At 39.1% G+C, this 20,242-nt stretch overlaps 1 protein-coding gene across 4 annotated transcripts in view; it reads left to right on the plus strand.

The window, feature by feature from the left end:
* The window catches only part of ptprsa (protein tyrosine phosphatase receptor type Sa), a 217,369-nt gene extending 199,052 nt beyond the window's left edge, over nt 1-18,317 (plus strand). For all 4 annotated transcript variants that reach the window (XM_026322985.2, XM_026322988.2, XM_026322984.2 and 1 more), the window contains 8 exons: nt 1,119-1,273; nt 2,259-2,544; nt 5,940-6,118; nt 6,520-6,646; nt 6,806-6,931; nt 10,551-10,705; nt 13,504-13,639; nt 13,974-18,317. In XM_026322985.2, coding sequence (XP_026178770.1) covers nt 1,119-1,273; nt 2,259-2,544; nt 5,940-6,118; nt 6,520-6,646; nt 6,806-6,931; nt 10,551-10,705; nt 13,504-13,639; nt 13,974-14,042 — 1,233 coding nt within the window. In that variant the 3' untranslated portion in view covers nt 14,043-18,317. The remainder of the gene's footprint in view (nt 1-1,118; nt 1,274-2,258; nt 2,545-5,939; nt 6,119-6,519; nt 6,647-6,805; nt 6,932-10,550; nt 10,706-13,503; nt 13,640-13,973) is intronic.
* The last annotated feature ends 1,925 nt before the right edge of the window (nt 18,318-20,242 follow it).

Below are 20,242 nucleotides of genomic sequence, written 5' to 3' on the forward strand. Positions count from 1 at the left end.
GTGGTTATCTTTAATTCGTGCAGTAGTTTACATTGTGAAATTTTTCACAGTGGGGGAAAAAATCATTATGAGAGATCCAAACACTGACATTTAATCAAAATGTTCCTATATGCACAATTAACATTTCCATCCTAATGCACAACCCTATCAAGCTTGTGCATTAGCTTCACAAATCGGTGCTGGTGGAGGTAATATGTGCAAACTGAGACACCTGCCTGTTTGCACATGAACAATAAATAAATATTCTATTTAGGAGATACTAAGGCTTAAAGAAAAGAACTTTGTTTTGAAGCACAGTCTCTGTACTGTACAGGACTGGAATATTTGGGTCAGATTACCACAGTCAGTGGTTTAAATATTTTCTGTCATGGCAGATGCATATCACTCAATAGATGGTGGTTATATCTACTGTATATTTTAACGACCTGGCCGGCGGAATTGGCGGCCAGGTGTATTATGGGAAATGTTATTAGTTGTTCAAATGCGTTGTGAGTTATGTTCTGTTATGTTTGACGTTACTGTGTAGTTTGGGTTATGTTGGGGAGAGATTGTGTTTTATTAATGTGGGGTTCATTTTAAAAGTGTGGCTGTCACCATGACTCTGGGTGACGTGTGGAGAAAAGGGGCTAGGTGACAACGTAAGTGAGTTATGGAGTTTTTGGCTTGTTTGATAAGCAATGAAACAGTTGTGGAAGGATAATACTGCCTCCTGCTGGTCTGTCAAAGAATTTCACCAACTTACCGAGACGCTCGGGGAAGTGCGACGTATGGGGCACGAGCGCTCTCCCTCTCTCACCCGCTACTGAGTTACGGCGGTAGCTGCTAGTACCTTGCTAGCCGTATAGTTCACGGACAGGGTTCTGCTAGATTAGTTTAGCTCCAGCGATAACCCACCAGGTTGTTACAATATAGTACATTAAAACTGTAAATAGTAAATTAAGACAGTGCACCATGTATACATTGGCAATGCATGAGAACAACAAACATAGAAACCATTTAAAAACTATTTAGTTTAATTTTTGTTATGGCACCAATAAAACCAGATGGTGAGCCCAAACAAAACCCCAACAATTCCACCACCGAATCCAGATTCAACCCATCTCTCTTTTTTTTCCCAGAATGGCTCTAGTGAGAAGCGGGAGGTCCGGCAGTTCCAGTTCACAGCGTGGCCTGACCACGGTGTACCAGAATACCCTACCCCTTTCCTGGCCTTTCTTCGTAGGGTGAAAACCTGTAACCCACCTGACGCTGGACCCATCATCGCTCACTGCAGGTCAGTAGTTATGTTATCATTTTTTGCTGCTAGATTCAAAGGGTCCTGTGTTTACACTTTAATGTAGCTGTTGTACAGGATCTGTGACCTGGTGGTTTGACACAGCAAAAGGCAAGGCAAAACTTAAGCCTAACCCTAAATATGGAAACGGTATCCCTGCTTTATTTTTATTTTATTATCCTCTATTGTAGAATTGTGTAGAGATAGAGTGCCACAGACTGAGAGTGTGTGTATATATCCATGAGGAAACAGAATGTAAAACCTCCTCCCTGTGTATCTATTATGTTACATAACGCATATTATACAAACACATGCTCTCTTTCTTACACGACCACTGTCTTTTCTCCGATGGTCACGTCATCTTTCTCCTGAAGGCATTCTTTTTTCCTTACTTTCTTTCTTCCCTTTTTGTGAAAAGCCTCACAGTAATCCCATCCCATCTTTCCTGCTTCTCCTTTTTTTTTTTTTTTTTTTTTGCTCCTCAGCCTTCCTTCTTTTTACAAGCGATATTTCTCAAATGGCTTATTCAAATTGAACCCTTCCTATTTGTCAAGATAAGCAGTTCACTTCAGTGAGTTCAAAGTACTACACCATAAAATTGAAATTTGACAGCTTTCTTCTCTCAGTTTGCTTCACTGTCCTCTTGTTGTTGTATCAGTCCTTTTTAATTGTTACTGCATTCACTCTCCAGCTATTCCTCCTACTCAATTATTTAAACTGTAATGCCACAACAAATCTACAAGCATTACTGGACGTGCATAATCACATTGTGGTTTAATATGTTGAGAATGAGAACTACAGTATATTACAATTAAAACCCTACAGATGTGAAAGGCACTTAGAATTAGGTAAATAAATACTCAAAGCCGCAGCACCCTCAGAGAATAAGAAAGTAAGAGCATAGGGAGAAACTAATTTCTATTTAACAAACTTCTTAAAACCTCTTGCTTCTCTTTTTCTGTTTCTTTCTGCCCTCTTCCTACAGTGCGGGTGTTGGCCGAACAGGCTGCTTCATCGTCATCGACGCCATGCTTGAGCGGATCAAGCACGAGAAGACGGTCGATATTTACGGCCATGTAACTCTCATGCGCTCACAGCGGAACTACATGGTACAGACAGAGGATCAGTACAGCTTCATTCATGATGCACTGCTGGAGGCGGTGGCCTGCGGCAACACTGAAGTGGCTGCCCGGAGCCTCTATTCCTACATCCAGAAGCTGGCCCAGGTGGAGAGTGGCGAGCATGTTACTGGCATGGAGCTAGAGTTCAAGGTACAGGAAACAAACAAAAAAAATTATTAAAAACCTAATGTATAAGTATAGTGTAATAACTGAAATGATGGTATTTTACAGAGGTTAGTATTCACTTGGAGTCTGACATGTAAATTACAGGACAGCCTGCCTGACTCACTGAACAGACTAAGAGCCATGATACTTACAAACAACATACAAATCAGAAATAACAAATATCTTTATTTAATGTGTGTTTTATTCTTTGGACCATATCGTAACTGATTATTGAGAAGTTAAATGCAAAGTTTACTGAGTTGTCTTACCTTTTCTTCATCAACTGTAAGTCTTTACATGAGATTCATTGTCAGCTTTATTCGTCCCAGAAATTACTTTGAATGCAAAACAATTTTTTCCATCAATATGTTTTGCCCTTTATCTTTATTTGTAATGTATTTTATTACAGGTTCTAATAATTGCTTTTTGATTTATCGCCAAACCTTTATTTGCATTTTATACTTGTACAAGTCATGTCGTGGTTCTTGACTAGCAGCAGTGTTTCTGGCAAGAAACTGTGACTCGGGGAAAACTCAAGAAGCAAGATACAGTAGCTGATTGGGGGAAATGGCAGAATAACATTTAAGGCAAGTGAGGATGCAGTTTACAGAAAATCCTTAAAGCTCTGACCAACTGAGGTTGGCACCAAAGGAGAAGCAGAATTGATGTCTCTTTCAGCTTGTTTCACCTCATGCAGGTATAATGAAAACACTGAATGAACACAATTTATAGAAAGAGTTCAGCATTTAAGATAAAGACACTTCTTTTGAAGATGTAATTTCACCCTAGCATACAATAAGTAGAATATGGATTAAACCTGCATGGTAGCTATTTGTTAGTTGTTACCCAAGTAATAGGATCTCAGGTGGACTCCAAAGCAAATTCTTCATTCTTCTTTATTTCTTACACCTCAGTTGAGCAATTTATTCATTGGATAGATGCTATTTGAATTTATTCTTTTTCTTATCTGTTCAAAGTCTTTCAGTGTTTGGTCACAGTGTTTTTAGGATTATGGAATAATATGTTTAAGCAAAGAAAAAAGGTTCAATCTAAACCCAAGGCAAATGATTTTTGGCTGAAAGCAGCATGGATGCTTTCTTAGAGATATTCATGACAAAGTAACAGGTGAGGACAGACAAGCAGGCACAGTGTTTACACAAATTTCCATTAAAGATCTCAACAATAATCAACACCTCAGCTTTGGCACTCCAGTCAGTATCTGCTGACGCTGAATTGCACACATGCCCACTCTCAAATCATTCATTATCTTCCTGTTGCCATTCATCAACACAGACCCCCTGCCAAGAAACAATAATGGTGCTGGTGTGTTTTGACCTATTTTTTTTACTAACTGGTGCACAGCAATGATGGAATCTGGAATCTACATTGCCATTTGTAACAGGGATAGTGCTGGCATCAGGAGTCGAATGGGGATTAATAATGTCCACACTCTCCTGAATAAGTGAGAGAGGTGTGTTTGAAGAGAAGTGAGGGAGCTAAGTAATTAATATGTGATGATGACAAATGAAGGTGGATGGCAGGGCAAGTACAGGGAGGAAAGTTTAGCTAATGAACAAAGAGACAACTGTATGCTAACTTGGCACTAAGCACAAAATGCTACACAATAGGATGGGTGGGAATACATTGTCATTTTCATGTGGGAAACTAGAGTTCTGCAGAGTCAAACTGTGAATGGCAGGATTCACAGCCAGAATCAACAGTTCTTCAACCTTCATTAATGGGATATGTGCATGAATAACAAGCATGTCCATGGAAAGATTTATGTACAGAAGACATTTGTGCACATAATCTGCATGGACAAAGTATTTGTAATCATACAGCACATGAATCATAACACAAACAAAAACGTGCTGGTGGGCTACAGGGATTCAGTTGAAATTAAATACCAAACAAATTATTTGGAATTAAGCATCTGAGTTTTAATTGGGATCCATATGCAAACAAGAAGACAAATATGATCTTATGTTTTAATTAAAATAATGTAGACGGTTAACAAAAAAGTTACTTAATTAATACAGTCAGACATTGTGTCACAAGGACTAGACGGAAAACATGTAAAAGGGAAACTGTTAGCAATGATGTGTTATTAAATGTAATGCTTGATGATGTAGCTAATATTTATCGTTATTATTATTATTTTAATTAGAGCTATGGTTGAGCCATAGATAAACATATCCTTGGTCGCATGGTATTTAGGTCAGTGGGCAACTCTTGCTATAAGCTCCTGTTTACAACAATATCACTAATTATGATTATCCCTGTTGTGTTGTAACATTTCCAATATATGTCATTTACCTTCCAGTTGAACAGATACAAGGTACTATAAGTGGAAAAGAACTGGCAACCATGACCAGATGTACCCTAGGTGGTTCTCCGCACCTTGGTTTGCTTTGGCTTGATTCCCTGCATCCTCTGTGTTGTTTGGTGGTGTAGCTGAGGGCATCTTTAGTGCTTCCAGGCTACCGCAAGCCTTTCTAGGTTCTTTTGTGAAACAAAGATAAAAGGGAGGACAGTAGTGATGGATGAAGGCAGGGTGGGAGGAGAAGGAGAAGGGCTGGACAGACTCCAAGTAGCCACTGACATAGAGATACTGAAGCTATCAGGGAATTAGAAAGAAAGACAGGAGGATATTTGAAAGGTTGAAATGGAAAGTTAGAAACTGTTGACACATAGAAGATTTTCACTGTGCATTTTGACAATGTCTGAGAGAAAAAAATTACTTTTGCCAACCAGTTTTCAGTGGGGTCATTTGGGGTCATTTTAATCATCATGCAGTGTCTGTATGTACACACGTATGTTTGTTTTTCTGAACATCCCTTGTGTGAGTCTACTGTATGTTTTATGCACTCATACTATACAGCCTTTATCAAAGGCTCCGGTGACCTAGTTTTTGATGAATTTTCTGTTTCGTGCAGTGTCGATCCAGAGGCTTGTTAGTCTGGGTGTGTAGCATATTTTCCATCGTTGCACCTGACCCTACAGAACCACACAAGTTCCGAAAGAGGATAAAGTTTTGAATTGCTTTCCGATAAATATATTCTTGATAGACAATGTCCCTTTGAAGCTGTGCCATCATCGGTAAAGCTAGGTGGAAGATCAGATTAGATTGGGTGTGCTTTATTACTTTATGTGATGATATTCTCCTCTCTTTATCTGTCTCACACCTGTCCTCCCCTACGTCCTTCCTTCCACATCTCTCCTCCTTTTATCATCCTCTCTCACTCTTCCTTCCTCCCTCTTCTCTTGTCATGCCTCCTCTTTCCTCTTTGCAACTACTCTGACTTTTGCCGCTTCATTTTTTTGTGTCTTCCTTCCTTCCCTTCGTTCATCTATCACTCTTTTTTTTTTTTTTTCTCCAGCGTTTGGCCAATTCCAAAGCCCACACGTCACGCTTCATCAGTGCCAACCTTCCCTGCAACAAGTTCAAGAATCGGCTGGTCAACATCATGCCCTATGAGACCACACGCGTCTGCCTGCAGCCAATCAGAGGCCTGGAAGGATCTGACTACATTAATGCCAGTTTCATTGATGGATACAGGTAGGAAGTGGGGTGAGACAGCAGGGAACATGCTCAGTTGAGGCATGTGTGAGTTGATGCTATTACTGTTTTTTTTTTTTTTCTGTTGCCTGGAAACCTCTTTAATAATGTAGGACACAATAGTTCAGTAGAGAGGTTCAACTGTAACATTAATCTGTGGAGACAAGTTACAGTAGATAAGGGAATTTGACAGCAAATTTCTATTTATTGCTTTTATCTAAGCAATCCTCAAGGTGATGTGTGTTACTCAGTAAAGGCTCTGAGTGTTCTTTATGAATGTATCAAGTATCATCAAGAACTCTTTAAGTGTTGTTCCCAGAATTTGCATCAGTAGTGCTAAAAATTGCACGTATGTTAAAACCCAAACATAAATGCTTTTAATATGGTTTTGCACTATACAGGCAACAGAAAGCTTACATCGCCACACAGGGCCCTCTGGCAGAGACTACAGAAGACTTCTGGAGAATGCTCTGGGAGAACAACTCTACTATTGTAGTCATGTTGACCAAATTGAGAGAGATGGGACGGGTATGGACATACATGCATAAACACCTACTTTATTTGTGCCGTTTCGTAACCTTTATTTAAAAAACATCAAAAAGGAATTTTCAAAGCAAAATTAAATTTGTGAGTAAATGGTCAACATATGCATTTGCAAAAGGTTTGTCTCTGCTTCTGCTCAAACAGGAAAAGTGTCACCAATACTGGCCAGCAGAGCGCTCTGCCAGGTATCAGTACTTTGTGGTGGATCCCATGGCAGAGTACAACATGCCACAGTACATCCTTCGAGAGTTCAAGGTCACAGACGCCAGGGTAAGACATCCCTGGGAGTGCTGAGTATGGATTGAGTAGGTTGCAAAGCAGGAACAAACAACAAATGAATACCAGGAAAATCATACACAGATTTGAACAAGCAAAGTAATTTTGCATTACATAAGGTACATGTTATGTATAAACAATAACCAGACAAACACGTGACATAATGATTTTAACATCATCTAACAGCAGCAGTACAAATAACATTTTTCATATCCGTTCCTCACATTCAAAGAGCAAAATTAGCCATTTTATGCTGATATTTAGTATATAGACATATAGTAAATATATATAGTATATAGTAAATAGACATTCAACAGCAATACAGAACCAACATATTGTTAATTAAAAATTATACAGTAGACAGAGTCGCCGCTCTCTGAAAAGCCTCAAAAGACCAGAATGCAATGCAGTGCTAAATTATGCTGTCATTTCCATAATTGTGTTGGTGACCCACACTTCACTGGGGAGTGGGAAATGCAGGCAGTTCAAGCAGGTTAAGGAAAAGTAGGTCACATCACGAGCAGATGATTTTTTTTTTTCTCAAAAGTTGACAAAATGGCCTTGACATTGTGATTTTCCTCTGTAGTTGGATGGGTTTCCAGTCAAAATGAGAATCATGGCAACTTAATATTGAAAGTAACTATTCAATTATTAAGAGTTCACAACCAAAGTGACTTTTTTTTTTTTTGTTTGTTTTTTTTTTTTTTGGCCTTAGCTGTTCCTAACCTATACAACACCACTGTAGTTAGGATTTGTTTTTACTCCAGTCAGGTTGGACACATTGGAACAGCAGAAAATGAAGTATTGCAGAAATAAAAGTGCTATCTCTCATTCCTAAGCTGGCTGACGTATCCAAATATTTCCTGGGCAGTGTGGCAGCTAGTTAGTTGTTATCCTTTTGGTATTAAAAGCATTAATATATCATATCTTGGCACACACAGACACACACGCACAAATTAGACATTAATGCTGTCCAAGCTGGTATGCCATCTTCAGACACATATACAAGAAGTACACACAAATACATAAATGCTTTTCTAAAATACACAACCGTGTGCAAAATTCTTCTCTTAACAGGCTGATATGCACACACACACACAAATACGCATAGAAACACTTTTCTGCCATGTTCTCACCTCATGCTGATTTACTATTCTCAGCAAATATACACACACATTCATCACACAGTTAAAGAAGCAAAACTGAGCAAAAAACAGATGATAGTACACAGTATTTAGACGTATTGTGTATTTAGTGGGTGCAGATGGAGCATAGGTTGGTGTAAATTGTTAAGAAGTGCTGAAGATTTTCAGGATTTTATTTCCATGTTACTGATTGTGTATACAGCAATAGTGTGGGTTTAACCCCACATACAGTACTACCTGCACATTCATGTTCATATGTTTGTATATGACTGTGTGTGTGTGTTTGTGTGTGTGTGTGTGTGTGTGTGTGTGTGTGTGTGTGTTTGTGCGTAAGTTGAATGCCTGTGTGCAGTAACAGCATAGACTCCATGCCTGAACACTCACATCTAGTGAGCCAGTCACGTATTTAATCACACAATTTGACACGCCGCGTGGGCCCTCAGGTTGTGTGTTAAATTTTCCTCTCCTTTTTTTTTTTTTCCTTCAGCATGCTTGGTTTATTGTGTTGTTGTCTTTGCCCCTCTTTTATTTTTAATCCCCCTACTGAGGCAAAATGTTTTGAGATGGAAAAACAAAGGCAAGGATAGAAAGAAAACATGCAACGTGTCATAAAACAGGAAAAGAGACATGGAATGTTGCACAAAGACAGTCAGCATATAGAGCTGAGCTTATTAGTGTCTAGATCACTGTATATGTCAAGTACAATAGATGTACAAGAACACATGCAGCGAGAGCAGTGCAGAAACATATCAACAGCTAAGAAAACAATACACCCATGTACTGCTACATAGAGAAAAAGTACTTTGCATTCAGAGCTCAAGGATTCAATAGACAGATTATGTATATCCTTCGAAATACCGTAGCTGCACATACTGTTTATTCAGCATTCAGTCACCCCTGCATTTTTCCTGTTAGAGGTAGAGGGGTATAGTTAGCTCATGGCAAAAATCAGAATAAATGAATGAATAAGAATATAGCACAGCAAACACAAAAACCCAACCATCCACCATGATAGATACACACCCCGAGGTAGTTATTTACATCCACATATCTACACATTTACTGTTAGCTCTGCTCAATATGGTATTATTTTTGACATGGAATGACAGATGGAGAAGGCACTTTAGGGACTTCATTTTTAGGTCTACAAGATGAATTTATAATAGTTTTTATGGTCACTGACAAATTAAATTTTTTGTAATAGCATTTTTTTTTGTAGACTATCTTGACAGGAAGGTTTTTTGTTTGTTTTTTTTCGTTTGTTGTCTAACCCACTGATCCTACTGAGTTTGGCTGACTGAACTGGAAGACACCTTGGTAATGGTATAAGTTCACATTCTTGGTTAATACATTCACTCTATAATACAGTTTACACAAACTAACCACAGATTTTGAATCTGTAATTCTGAATAATGAGTAGCAGGATAACAAGAAGGTCCCAGTTTACTTTCCGAATGAGTATTCATTAAAGGTGCCTTTCTAGTAAGAACAAGAGAATGTATGAGAATGACGCATCATGTCAGACATCTCTTGCTGACAAAAAACTAGAGAAATGATTACCCGGTGGCATTGAACAGACATGCCGTGTCAAAATGCAGAAATGCTTATGTCTACCCACTTTCTTGAGACATTTGTTCTCTCTGAGACAGCTTGAAAAGACCTTTCTGTAAGGGCACAAGTAATGACTTTGCTTTCTCAGACTTGCTAATCATCTTATTCAAAACTAAACAGATCAATCCAGTTGTCTGAATGTAATGCCACCTGATGGTAAAAATGTATTTAAATGTTTTTGTTTGCGCTGGAAGAAAGTTCGATTATCTCACCACTTAAAACTCTCACCTCTAAAACAGGATTATAAGAATCAATATAAGATGAAATTGTTTAAGATCGACATTTTGTGTAGCAGGCTTGTCACTGTGTCAGGGTTTTTACTTTTAATTCTCAGTTTCCAACCCCACTCCTGCTCTGTTAGTCCTCCATTCTTGTTTCTTACCTCTCTCACTCCGCTCATCCATCAGGTCGCTATATCGATCGCATTGCAGGATTATCCTATTCAACATGGTGTCTGGGAGAAGACGCTTGTCATGGCAGATACACTATTGATTAGCTTTAACTAGGACCTACTTGTGCTACGGAGACACACACACACACAGACAGACACACACAAAACGACAGGGGAGCGAACAGAGACAATTTGGTTGCTAGAGGAGCTGGATGGGAGAGAAGAGGACAAACTGTCCCTCTGCTCAGGTGTGTCACTGTAGATATATTAATTTATGCATCTACAATATTGCTGTTGTGCAGGAAAAGCACCAGCAGATACTGTCCATTTTAAGGGAGCAATTAGTACCAGCTTTATTGCCCTGTAGACCTTAATTTGCATTATGTTCTCAGAAGAATCCAACACCTTTCACTGGCTTTATTATATGATCTACAGGGTCCATCATGTTTTTTCTCTGTGTTTGCAGGATGGCCAGTCCAGAACAGTAAGGCAGTTCCAGTTTACTGATTGGCCAGAGCAAGGAGTGCCCAAATCTGGGGAGGGATTTATTGATTTCATTGGCCAGGTGCATAAAACCAAGGAGCAGTTTGGACAGGATGGACCTATCTCTGTCCATTGCAGGTAAGGGGTCTCAATGTCACATTGTACAATCTCATATTGCATCTGTAAAGAACCAAAATTGAAAAAAAAAAAAAACAATTTGCCTTAAAAACTTCTAATATTTTAATAAAGATTTTCATAATAACAGTGGCATTATGTGAACAATCTGTCACAGACAATGGCACTGCAGCTTGTTTTATCCTCAAACTGCACTCCAAAGACACAGAAAACTTCTCGAAAGAGATATAAGACTTAAAAGTATGCAGACAAGATTAAATCACTATTTAAGGTGGTTATTGTTTTGCAGCGCAGCACCTTCAGCAGTGCAGCTCTAAGAGCATCATCAGATATGATCCCTCCTCTCCTTTATGCCACCACAGTACACTACCTCTGCACCTCCACACACACCCATCTCCTCCATAATTGATAAGACTGAGATGCCGCTTGGCATTTGCAAAGAGGAGGCACATTAAATGATATAGCCATTCTTTTTGGTTTTTATGATTGCTCTGTGATGCATTTTTATCACCTTGTGGGCAGCAGTCAAGGTAACCTTCATCATTAGCTTCACAGGTAGAAACCAATATTTGATAGTGGTCACCACCTCCATAAGGATCTTTGAATGTGATAGTGTTAACAAACAAAGGTGTTGACACAGTGAATAATTTCCTTGCTGTCTCATATACATGTTTTACTTTTGGAACAGCGTAAGTGCTATTTTTCTTCTATATTTCTATCGTGCAGGCGCCATGACATCACCAAAAATGACCTGTATTAAAAAGCAATGATGTCACCAGCCATCAAGTGGCCCTGTGGGAGTTGTACGATGTGTTAGGGAAGCTCCAATAAGACGGAGTTATTCCTCTTTTCTATGAGGCCGTTATGAGAGGTGGGGAGAGCTGTTTTAACGCAAAAGGCTATTGCATGAGGGATTACAAGACTGGAGTAGTGAACAAAAAGGCACACGGCCTAAACCACAGTCACATGACCACACTTTGCTCTGTGGTATTTGCCAAATGCACACTTGAGACATCCTTTACACGCCACCATGAACCTGGTTTGATTTTTTGAGAACTGACACAGAGCTTCTTCAGCCTACATTAAATAAAGTAGTAGAGTTTTGTGCGACTAATGGGGTATTAAACTTACCTGCAGTTCTTTTAAATAGTTTGTGTTAATTTTGTACTTCTGTGAAGTATTTCTTTTAAGATTAGGTGTCACTTTGTCTAGAGACCGTTGTCTAATTTTGGAAAGAAGTTTCTCTTTAGGTTTGGCTGCTTCCTTTGTCTGTCACCACCGTAGCCACCTCCTGCTCCTCCCTATTATCCTCCTGCTCTTCTTCCCTCCCTCCTCCTTCAGGCTTTGTCATCTCTGAGTGGAAAGCTTATGCATTCATTTTCTCTTACGCTTTCGTCTTCTGTCACTGGCCTTTCCCGTCTGTCATCTTTCTGTCTATTTCTTAATCCACCCTCCTCTCTCTTCCTTTTCCTCTCTGTCTAACCATCCATTCATTCAGTCCCAGTCCTCCTTTCTTCCACTCCCACCCTCTTTTATTCTTTCGCCTCTCCTCATCAGCCACTATCTAATAGACCCACATGCTTTTTTGTCATTAATTGCCTGATTACTTCCTTTGAATGGGGACACCAAATCCTCTCAGTCTGCAGCGGCTCGGAGAGCCTTCAGATTTGCAGTCGATCTTCCTGGAATGAAGGAGAGAAGGAAAGAAGGAGAGAAAGAGAGAGGAGCTGTGAGGGAGTTTAAGAGTCCATGTGACAAGCTGTGACCGGCTCCCAGGAAGAGGCTTTGGGTGGGCTGAGTTGATACTGCAGCGTGAGGGTTGGTAGTGGGTGGTCGGATGCGGGTGTATGTGTGTTTGGGGCGGTCGTATGTTCAGCATGATTGGGCTCAATAAAGACTGCATTTGATAGGTTTTAATTTATTGTCAAATGATCCAAGACATCTTTTGTTCTGAGTTTTTACCTCTGGGTCTTTTGTTTTCCAAAACACACATTTGTAGGCATAGTCACACAAAAACTCAGTGTTTGCTAGCAGCCATCACTTTCACATTCAACAAAATGGCATCAGAGGCTGGAAGAAACCCAAATAAATCTGTTGTCATATCAATTATTGTTCCATTGGTGAAGTGGAAGTCATTTCACAGCAAAGCAGCTTAGAGCAGCAGCTCAAGTATTTCAGGATCTGAGTTAAGACTCAGACTGTATTTCTGGAGAGCAGCAGCAGCAGGCTTTTTCAACACATGGGAGGAGGGACTTAATGAGAGAAAGTGTTTGCTCAGTTCTTTGTGTGCATGATGTGAAGTGCGTCTGTGTGTCCTTGAGGGCTCATTTTGTGTTCAGCAAGAATATGGGTGCACAAGTTTTTTGACTCTTTCAGACAGTCGAAGCTGCCAATGTAAAGATGTTACGACAAAATCCTCTGGAGAAAGCAGGAATTTTAGAGGAAATTTAGGATTGTCATTATGTAAAGATTACTGTTATTTTGCAGGTCTTGCTTAGATTTATGTCCATCCATCCATTATCTGTACTGCTTATCCTATTGGGGGGCGGGGCTGGGGCCAATCCCAGCTGATGTTGGTGAGAGGCTTGGTATACCCTGGACAAGTTGCCAGGGTTGGACTAATGTAGATCATAAAATAACAAGATCCTACTGTATATGGTAAGGGACTATCAGACTACAAGCAGTGCAAGACAGAAAGGCAAAAAATCCTTAATACAAGTAAAGATTCACCTTTTATCTGCTGTGTATAAGCATGGACAGTTATATCCTTACTGATGCACTTTGCGGTTATGTTCTTCCAGTGCTGGCGTTGGCAGGACCGGTGTTTTCATCACCCTCAGTATTGTCCTGGAGAGAATGCGTTATGAAGGCGTGGTTGATATCTTCCAGACAGTGAAGATGCTCCGAACACAGAGGCCAGCTATGGTCCAGACTGAGGTCAGAGGTCACATAGACACAAACACAGAAACATGTATTACTTAATGATTTGAGAAACACATCATTTTATAGTTAGTTGACTTAATTCAGTAAAAAATGAAATGTAATCATCTCTTTCTTGGTCTCTTTGTGTAATGGATGCTAGTAATACCGCTTATCTGGTCTATTAAATTGTCAGCACATAACCTGCTTTAACAAGTACTGTAATTTCTTTTATTCATTCAATTGTGTGAAATTCTTAATCTATCATGATCAGAGCAAACTCTTCAAACTACAGGTGAGCTTTTATTTTATTGTATTTTTTTCAAGTGTGTGTCTGTTCTCTACCCTGCAGGATGAGTACCAATTCTGCTATCACGCAGCTCTGGAGTACTTAGGAAGCTTTGATCACTATGCAACGTAAAAAGCCATCTATTCCCCCCAGAATCCTTTCGCCCCCCTCAACAGTCTCCTGAGCCATAGAAACTCTGAAATTTGAAACGACGTCAACAGATGATGATACAGATGATGATAACATCACATGTAGATTTTTAGAAAAACACCCAACCAATCGGTTTTAATTTTAATTCCAATTTGACCGAGGGACCCTTCACGAGGAAGTGAGGACAATTGCCCATCATCAAGAAAAGAAAATGCTCATCAAGGGAGGAACAGGAAGCTGTGGCTCAAGCTGTGGGGCGGGGATCGATCAAAGTGTCAGACTGCTTACCTTACCTCAAGTGTTTCAATGTGGAGGACATTGTAAACATTCGTGGACATTTCTCTTCTCAAAAATATCTTTGTGATACAATGGCAACAAGCAACAGATAAGGAAGGAGAAGGCAACAGTGAAAATCAATGAGAGGCAGATGGATGTAGCCAAGAGGGGGTGACTTCTTGTTTTTTTGTTTTTTATATGTCTGGGTGTGAAAGGGGTTTAAGTATTTCTATCAACATTTGTGAGTGATATCCAGAAAAATGACCAAATTGTGATGGCCTGCGTGAGCACAATTGGTTTTCCCCAAACTCACCCAAACAAAGACAAGACTAAAAATATTTCAATAGTGGAAACAAGAAGACTCTCATCTGGCATCAAATAAATCTTGATTTTCTACCTTGTTCCGCTAATGATATGCATAACGTGTGGGGAAAACACACAGCTATTAAAGTACACATCATGTAACTAGCTGTTCTCGAGCACTAAGAGCTTAGAAGGAAGGAAGCAGCAACTCCATATCTTAAGAACAGTTAGTTTCATCAATTGTGAACTTGTGCGCAATCAGTATCTCAAGCCAGGCAACCACAGTGATGTTGAAAAGTACCACAATGTATTTACAGTAAAAAGTGTCCTAGGAGGCTCCTGTCTCAGTCACCAGAGAATTCGGGAAAAAACCTCACCTGTTGCAACGAGCTGCAGATGAGTCATCTTGGAGAGCAAGTTGGGAGAAATGGCAATTGTATCCCATGATTTTTTACAATTACACCTCTCTTTGGAACCATTGCATCATGGGGCTTCGGTGTTAACATCCACCATCTTGAACAAGAGATAAATCTGGTGGGCAAGAGACTTTGGATGAAATGGAACAACCAAACAAGGATAGCCGCAAAGTTGGGGCTTTCTTTGTGTACAGTGACCAATGCTCATCATTATTATTTGGAACTTTTTTGTCCAATGAGGAACTATCGTTTTTTGTTTTCTTTACTGTCAAAACCAAACATGCTGCTTATCTCGTGTATGCTGTACGTGTGACTCTTGAGAGAGAGGAAACTGATGAGCAGAAGATGCCAGCTCTGCTAACCGCTCTCGCCCAGGCGGGCATGACTGAAAGTGCATCCACATAACGGATCGTCCACTGGTCTTTTTCAACCTCTAGTTTTTTCCAGCCTCCTTCATAATCATCCATTTCATTGTATAAGACAGTCCAGAGGGGCCAGAGGGCCTATTGCAATTACAACATTGTATGTTTGGTTGGATTGAAACGTTTGCCATTAGTTCCACTGTATGTGTGTTTAGCAACAGGTGGATAAACAAATTCGATGCTTTGGTTTTTTGTCCTCCATTTTAGAGAAAATGTCTCCATGGGTGACACAGCCAGACCAGGCAGCCATACTGGCTCTCAATGCCATGATGTTACAATAAAATTCTTCTTTACAAAATACTTTACTTTCACATCCATAAGTAAAACAGAGAAGAAACTTGAAACAAACACCCCCAGAACATTTGCAGGTTGACACACTAAAGTATATGTGTCTCATAAGAAACAAGCTATTGAAATCACCAGGTTTTCATTTTGAGATCAGTGCTTTGCTACACACGAGTGTACGGATCCTGCGAAGGTTTCCAATGAGCGGGCACAAAAATCAGAGCAATGGACAGAACTGTGTGTAATCTTTTCTTATTTCCAAAAAAGCCTTATTGTTATTGTAACATTATGAAAACATTGTTGTATTATGATGACTTATTTTGCATTACATAGTTGACTTTTTATTTCCTTTTGGTTTAGTTTTTTAACAGAGATGTTGTATCACATTTTTTAAAATTAGCAAGAGAAGATGCAAATGCTTATTTGTTCATATTATGTTAAAAGACATTCTATTTTTTCACTGTAGAAATGTTAAGTATAACATGTCTGTGTGTATGTGTGCATATATGTATGTATGCATATATATACTGCACACCCACACATGCATATATATTTAAAAGCAGAATCTAAATATATATCCAAACATGAATACAAGTTTTTCTCCTCAACTTTTTTTATACCAGCCAGTGCTCATGATTGAAAGTGTTTTTTTTTTATTTTCTTTTGTTTGCATGTTTCTTTTGTTTTATTTTTTTTGTTTGTTTATTTTAATCTTAGAAACTTTATGTGTTTCTTAAGGAAAAGGCAGAGTTTATGTCAGCACTGTGCCTGAATCCTCTGCCTTCATTCACCAATCTTTACTCTACCCGTGGGTAGATCCTGCGCTGATGAGGAGATGCCATTTTTAAACTTCATTGATATTGTCTTATTATTAACCTGTAGACATTAGTATTCTTTTTATTTTTGAGCAACTGTTGATGAACTGGTCAACAATATCTAATCATTCAAAAATGTCATAATTGATTTTTTTTTGTTTTCTATATCATCCTAATTTGACGTACTGTACCTCATATGATCATGTGCAGAATAGGTCCCCTCAAAAGTTTTTACGGAAAAACCCTAGGTTTTTTCTCTTTTTTTACTTTATTATTTTCAGACATAATGTGGTCATTCATTTTGTTAGATAGCCACTATGAACTAGAATATAAATGTAAATAAACAAATATATAGATTATATGTATTTGTATCATTTGACCCTCAAGATTTCACATGTGGGGATAGAATTATGAAGATCGAGGTTCTGCTCATATTCGACTTCCTGGTGTTTGTAAAGCCTGTTTTCTCTCCTTCTTTCTCCAGCCCTGCTCCCTGGTCTTTAATTACCACACACCTTTTTTTTCTGTCTTTAATTTCCCCTGCTAGCAGTTAAACTGGGAAATATGCCAAATTCTGTTCTCCCACCTATAGCCGCAATGAGGGTATGAAATTAGCATTTGTGATCTGCTGGTATAATTTAGCCAAGGCTGGGATGTTTGACCACTCTACCATTGTTTTTTTACTCGGTAGAATATTACTGGTCAATCATAAATTTAATTGTGACATTCTTGTTCTTATAATGGACAAGAACATTACCTGTTCTGGTAGTAGCAGACATTTCTCTTTCATACCATTAGACTAAAGCAACCAGAAGTGGTAAATATGCCTGTGTTCAAATTGGACCTCCAAAGTCTCAAATATCAGCAAAAAGAAACAGTGTATTTCCTTAATTAATTTCTCTACTACTTTGAGAAACAAAATAGCCCCCAAAGGCATTATTTATTCCTTTAAAGTCTCCCTCAAACCCCTAAAAGATTCCCAGCTCTCCAACTGACTAGTATGCCAAGGTGTTACCATAAATATGTCACTGGCTGATGGACAAATGCAGTTGTGCTAATGTCCATATGTAATTCAGTTCCAACATGACATGTTGATTTATTTTCTTTTCACAGCATTTTAAGCCTTGTATAGAGTCGTATTCTGTGTTTTTGTTCAACCCTGTTTCATTATGGGATGCAGAAAGAATCGGGATTCACTGAAATAGAGCAGTGCGGTGCAACCAAGGGAAGACCAAGACAACCAAAAACTTGCTGCAAATTTACATTTTCAGCTCATCATTTATGAACAGTGGGAACCTTGTGATGTTTCATAATGGACTAAAATCCTGAACTGAGGACTTTTTGAACTCCTAAAGACTGACAAATGGGCCCATGCCAAAACTGAAACCCTGGAAGTCTTTGGAAGCTTGTGCAATGTGTTACTCTTTTGACTTCATGTAAAGATGCTAGACTTTTGAAAACAGCCGCCAAATTATTGGATTACATTGCCGAATATCTGGGAAGGAGGGACTAACTAAAAAAAACTAACAAAAAAATGACATTAAAAAGAATAAAACATATACAGGTACATACCAACAAAATGAGAATAGACCCCCATCTCGGCAAATTAGTTTTTCCTTTGTATGAGGGCCAAGTGCTATCACTTTCAAACTTACTTCTAACTGAAACAATAATTGGTTTAAAGCCACTGTGTATGTAGATATGTTGACTTTGTATTAAAGAAATGTTGTCTGAAAACCATTTTGCCTGTGATTTTTTTTTTTTTTTTTTTTTTTTTTAATTTATTGTTTTGTGCCGATACGTGTTTGGTGGCATGATTCTTCTCCACCTTCATCCCTCGCTGTACAATTTGCAGATAGCTGTTCTTTAATAGTGCTGCTTTAATTGAGCTAGAATTTACTTTGTATATCATTTGTTTTGCTGGTGCCTGTGTTGAAAAATCTGTGCTGCAAAAACTCGCAGGAGAAGTGATGCAGCGTACAGATGGTGCACTTTTCTGATGGATGGCTTGATTAGCTTCCTCCTATATTTATCCACCACCCTCTTCACAAACATATCTCGGTGTGTCCTTAAGCTCCGTTTCAAGCTTGATAAATGCCACCTGGACAGGCTGATATTGGTGTAGAAGAAAACCTTCACCTGATGGTATTTGCTCTTTTATCCATCCTCAAGTGTGGCTCTTCAAATATCTGATAACCTGAAAGTAAAATGGCTGCAAATTAAACTTGCCTTACATTAGCTTTAGATTACAGCTTATAAATTATAGTTATTAAATGTACATCAGCGCCATGCGTTGTACTTGATGGGTAGTTTAGAGGTTGTACAATAAAGCAGTTTTTTTTTGTTTATTACTACAAAGTAGTTCAAAAGTAGTTTTAGATTAGAGTCTTAAGAGCCAATTTGCCAGCTTTTCTCAGTAATTCTTTTTCTATTCATGCCAATCACTACCATCCACCTATCCATCCATCACCTACCACTTATCCTGGAACATCCAGGGTCACAGATGGGCTGGAACCAATCCCACTTGACATTGGGTGAGAGGTGGGGCACGCCCTGGATAGATCACCAGTCTATCGCACAGCTGACACACAGGGACAGACAAATGCTCACACGCACATTTACGCCTAGGGTCACAGACACAGGAAGAACATACAAACTTCACACAGAAAGTCCCCAAGTTTGAACAAGATTTGAACCAGAATTCAGAATTTGAATTCTGTTTTTGACCATTTGATTCATACATGTATCATCTGCAGATGATGTGGAGCTGAGCTCCTCACTACCTAAAGCACAAATCTACTAAGTCACAAGTGGATTGTCATTTATTAAAGGGTAATATACGCAGAGTGACACCACATTTCAAGGACGATGCTACTAATTGTCTGCTCAGAGAGCTGTGTTTCAGTCCATTCTTTCCTAATAGTGGCGAGCCAACAGACCGAGTGTGAGGGTAGGCGAGGAAGTGAATTAGGGCGGTGATTATGCAGTGATTCAGACAGCAGCTCATTAGGACCCAGCTAAGCAAGCAATCAACGAATCGATGTGACAGTGGACCCAAAAGCCACAGAAATTTGTAATAAATGGCAAAGCGATAAATTGGATTATCCACAGCCCTGTGGCCAAGTTCTTTCTGTTTCGAATGACAAATCAATCCAATCATGCCACAAAAAAAAAAGCCCAAAGAATCAGGAGAGAAAAGGGGGCCTCATGTTGCACCAGCTGTGGAGGTTATCTGTCTAAGATATGCCTTGTTAAGGTTGTGGTTTTCCAGAGGTCATTTCTGTGTGATATTCAGGGCTTTAAAATATTCATGACAGACCATTAGGTGTTTATGACCATCTTTTATAATAAGAGATTTACTGACATTTGAACTCCAGCCAGAATAGTAAAGATGTCAGAGGGGTACCATGCTACATGCCTACTGATTCACAGAGGAGAAAACAGCTCTGCCTTGAGATTCTGGTGATGTCAATGAGCACCCGAGGAGCAATAATAAATACATAAAATGTAGAGATGGCAAGATCTCTCCATACCTCAGAGTGTTTTCAAGTACAAATGATGGATGTATACTATCTACTTGTCAAACCATTATCACATCACTTATTACTTACTGTTATGACCTATATGACTTAGCTACAGATAGATCGATAAATGGATAGATGGAT

Source organism: Mastacembelus armatus, chromosome 4, assembly GCF_900324485.2.
Source record: "Mastacembelus armatus chromosome 4, fMasArm1.2, whole genome shotgun sequence".
Lineage (NCBI taxonomy): Eukaryota > Metazoa > Chordata > Actinopteri > Synbranchiformes > Mastacembelidae > Mastacembelus > Mastacembelus armatus.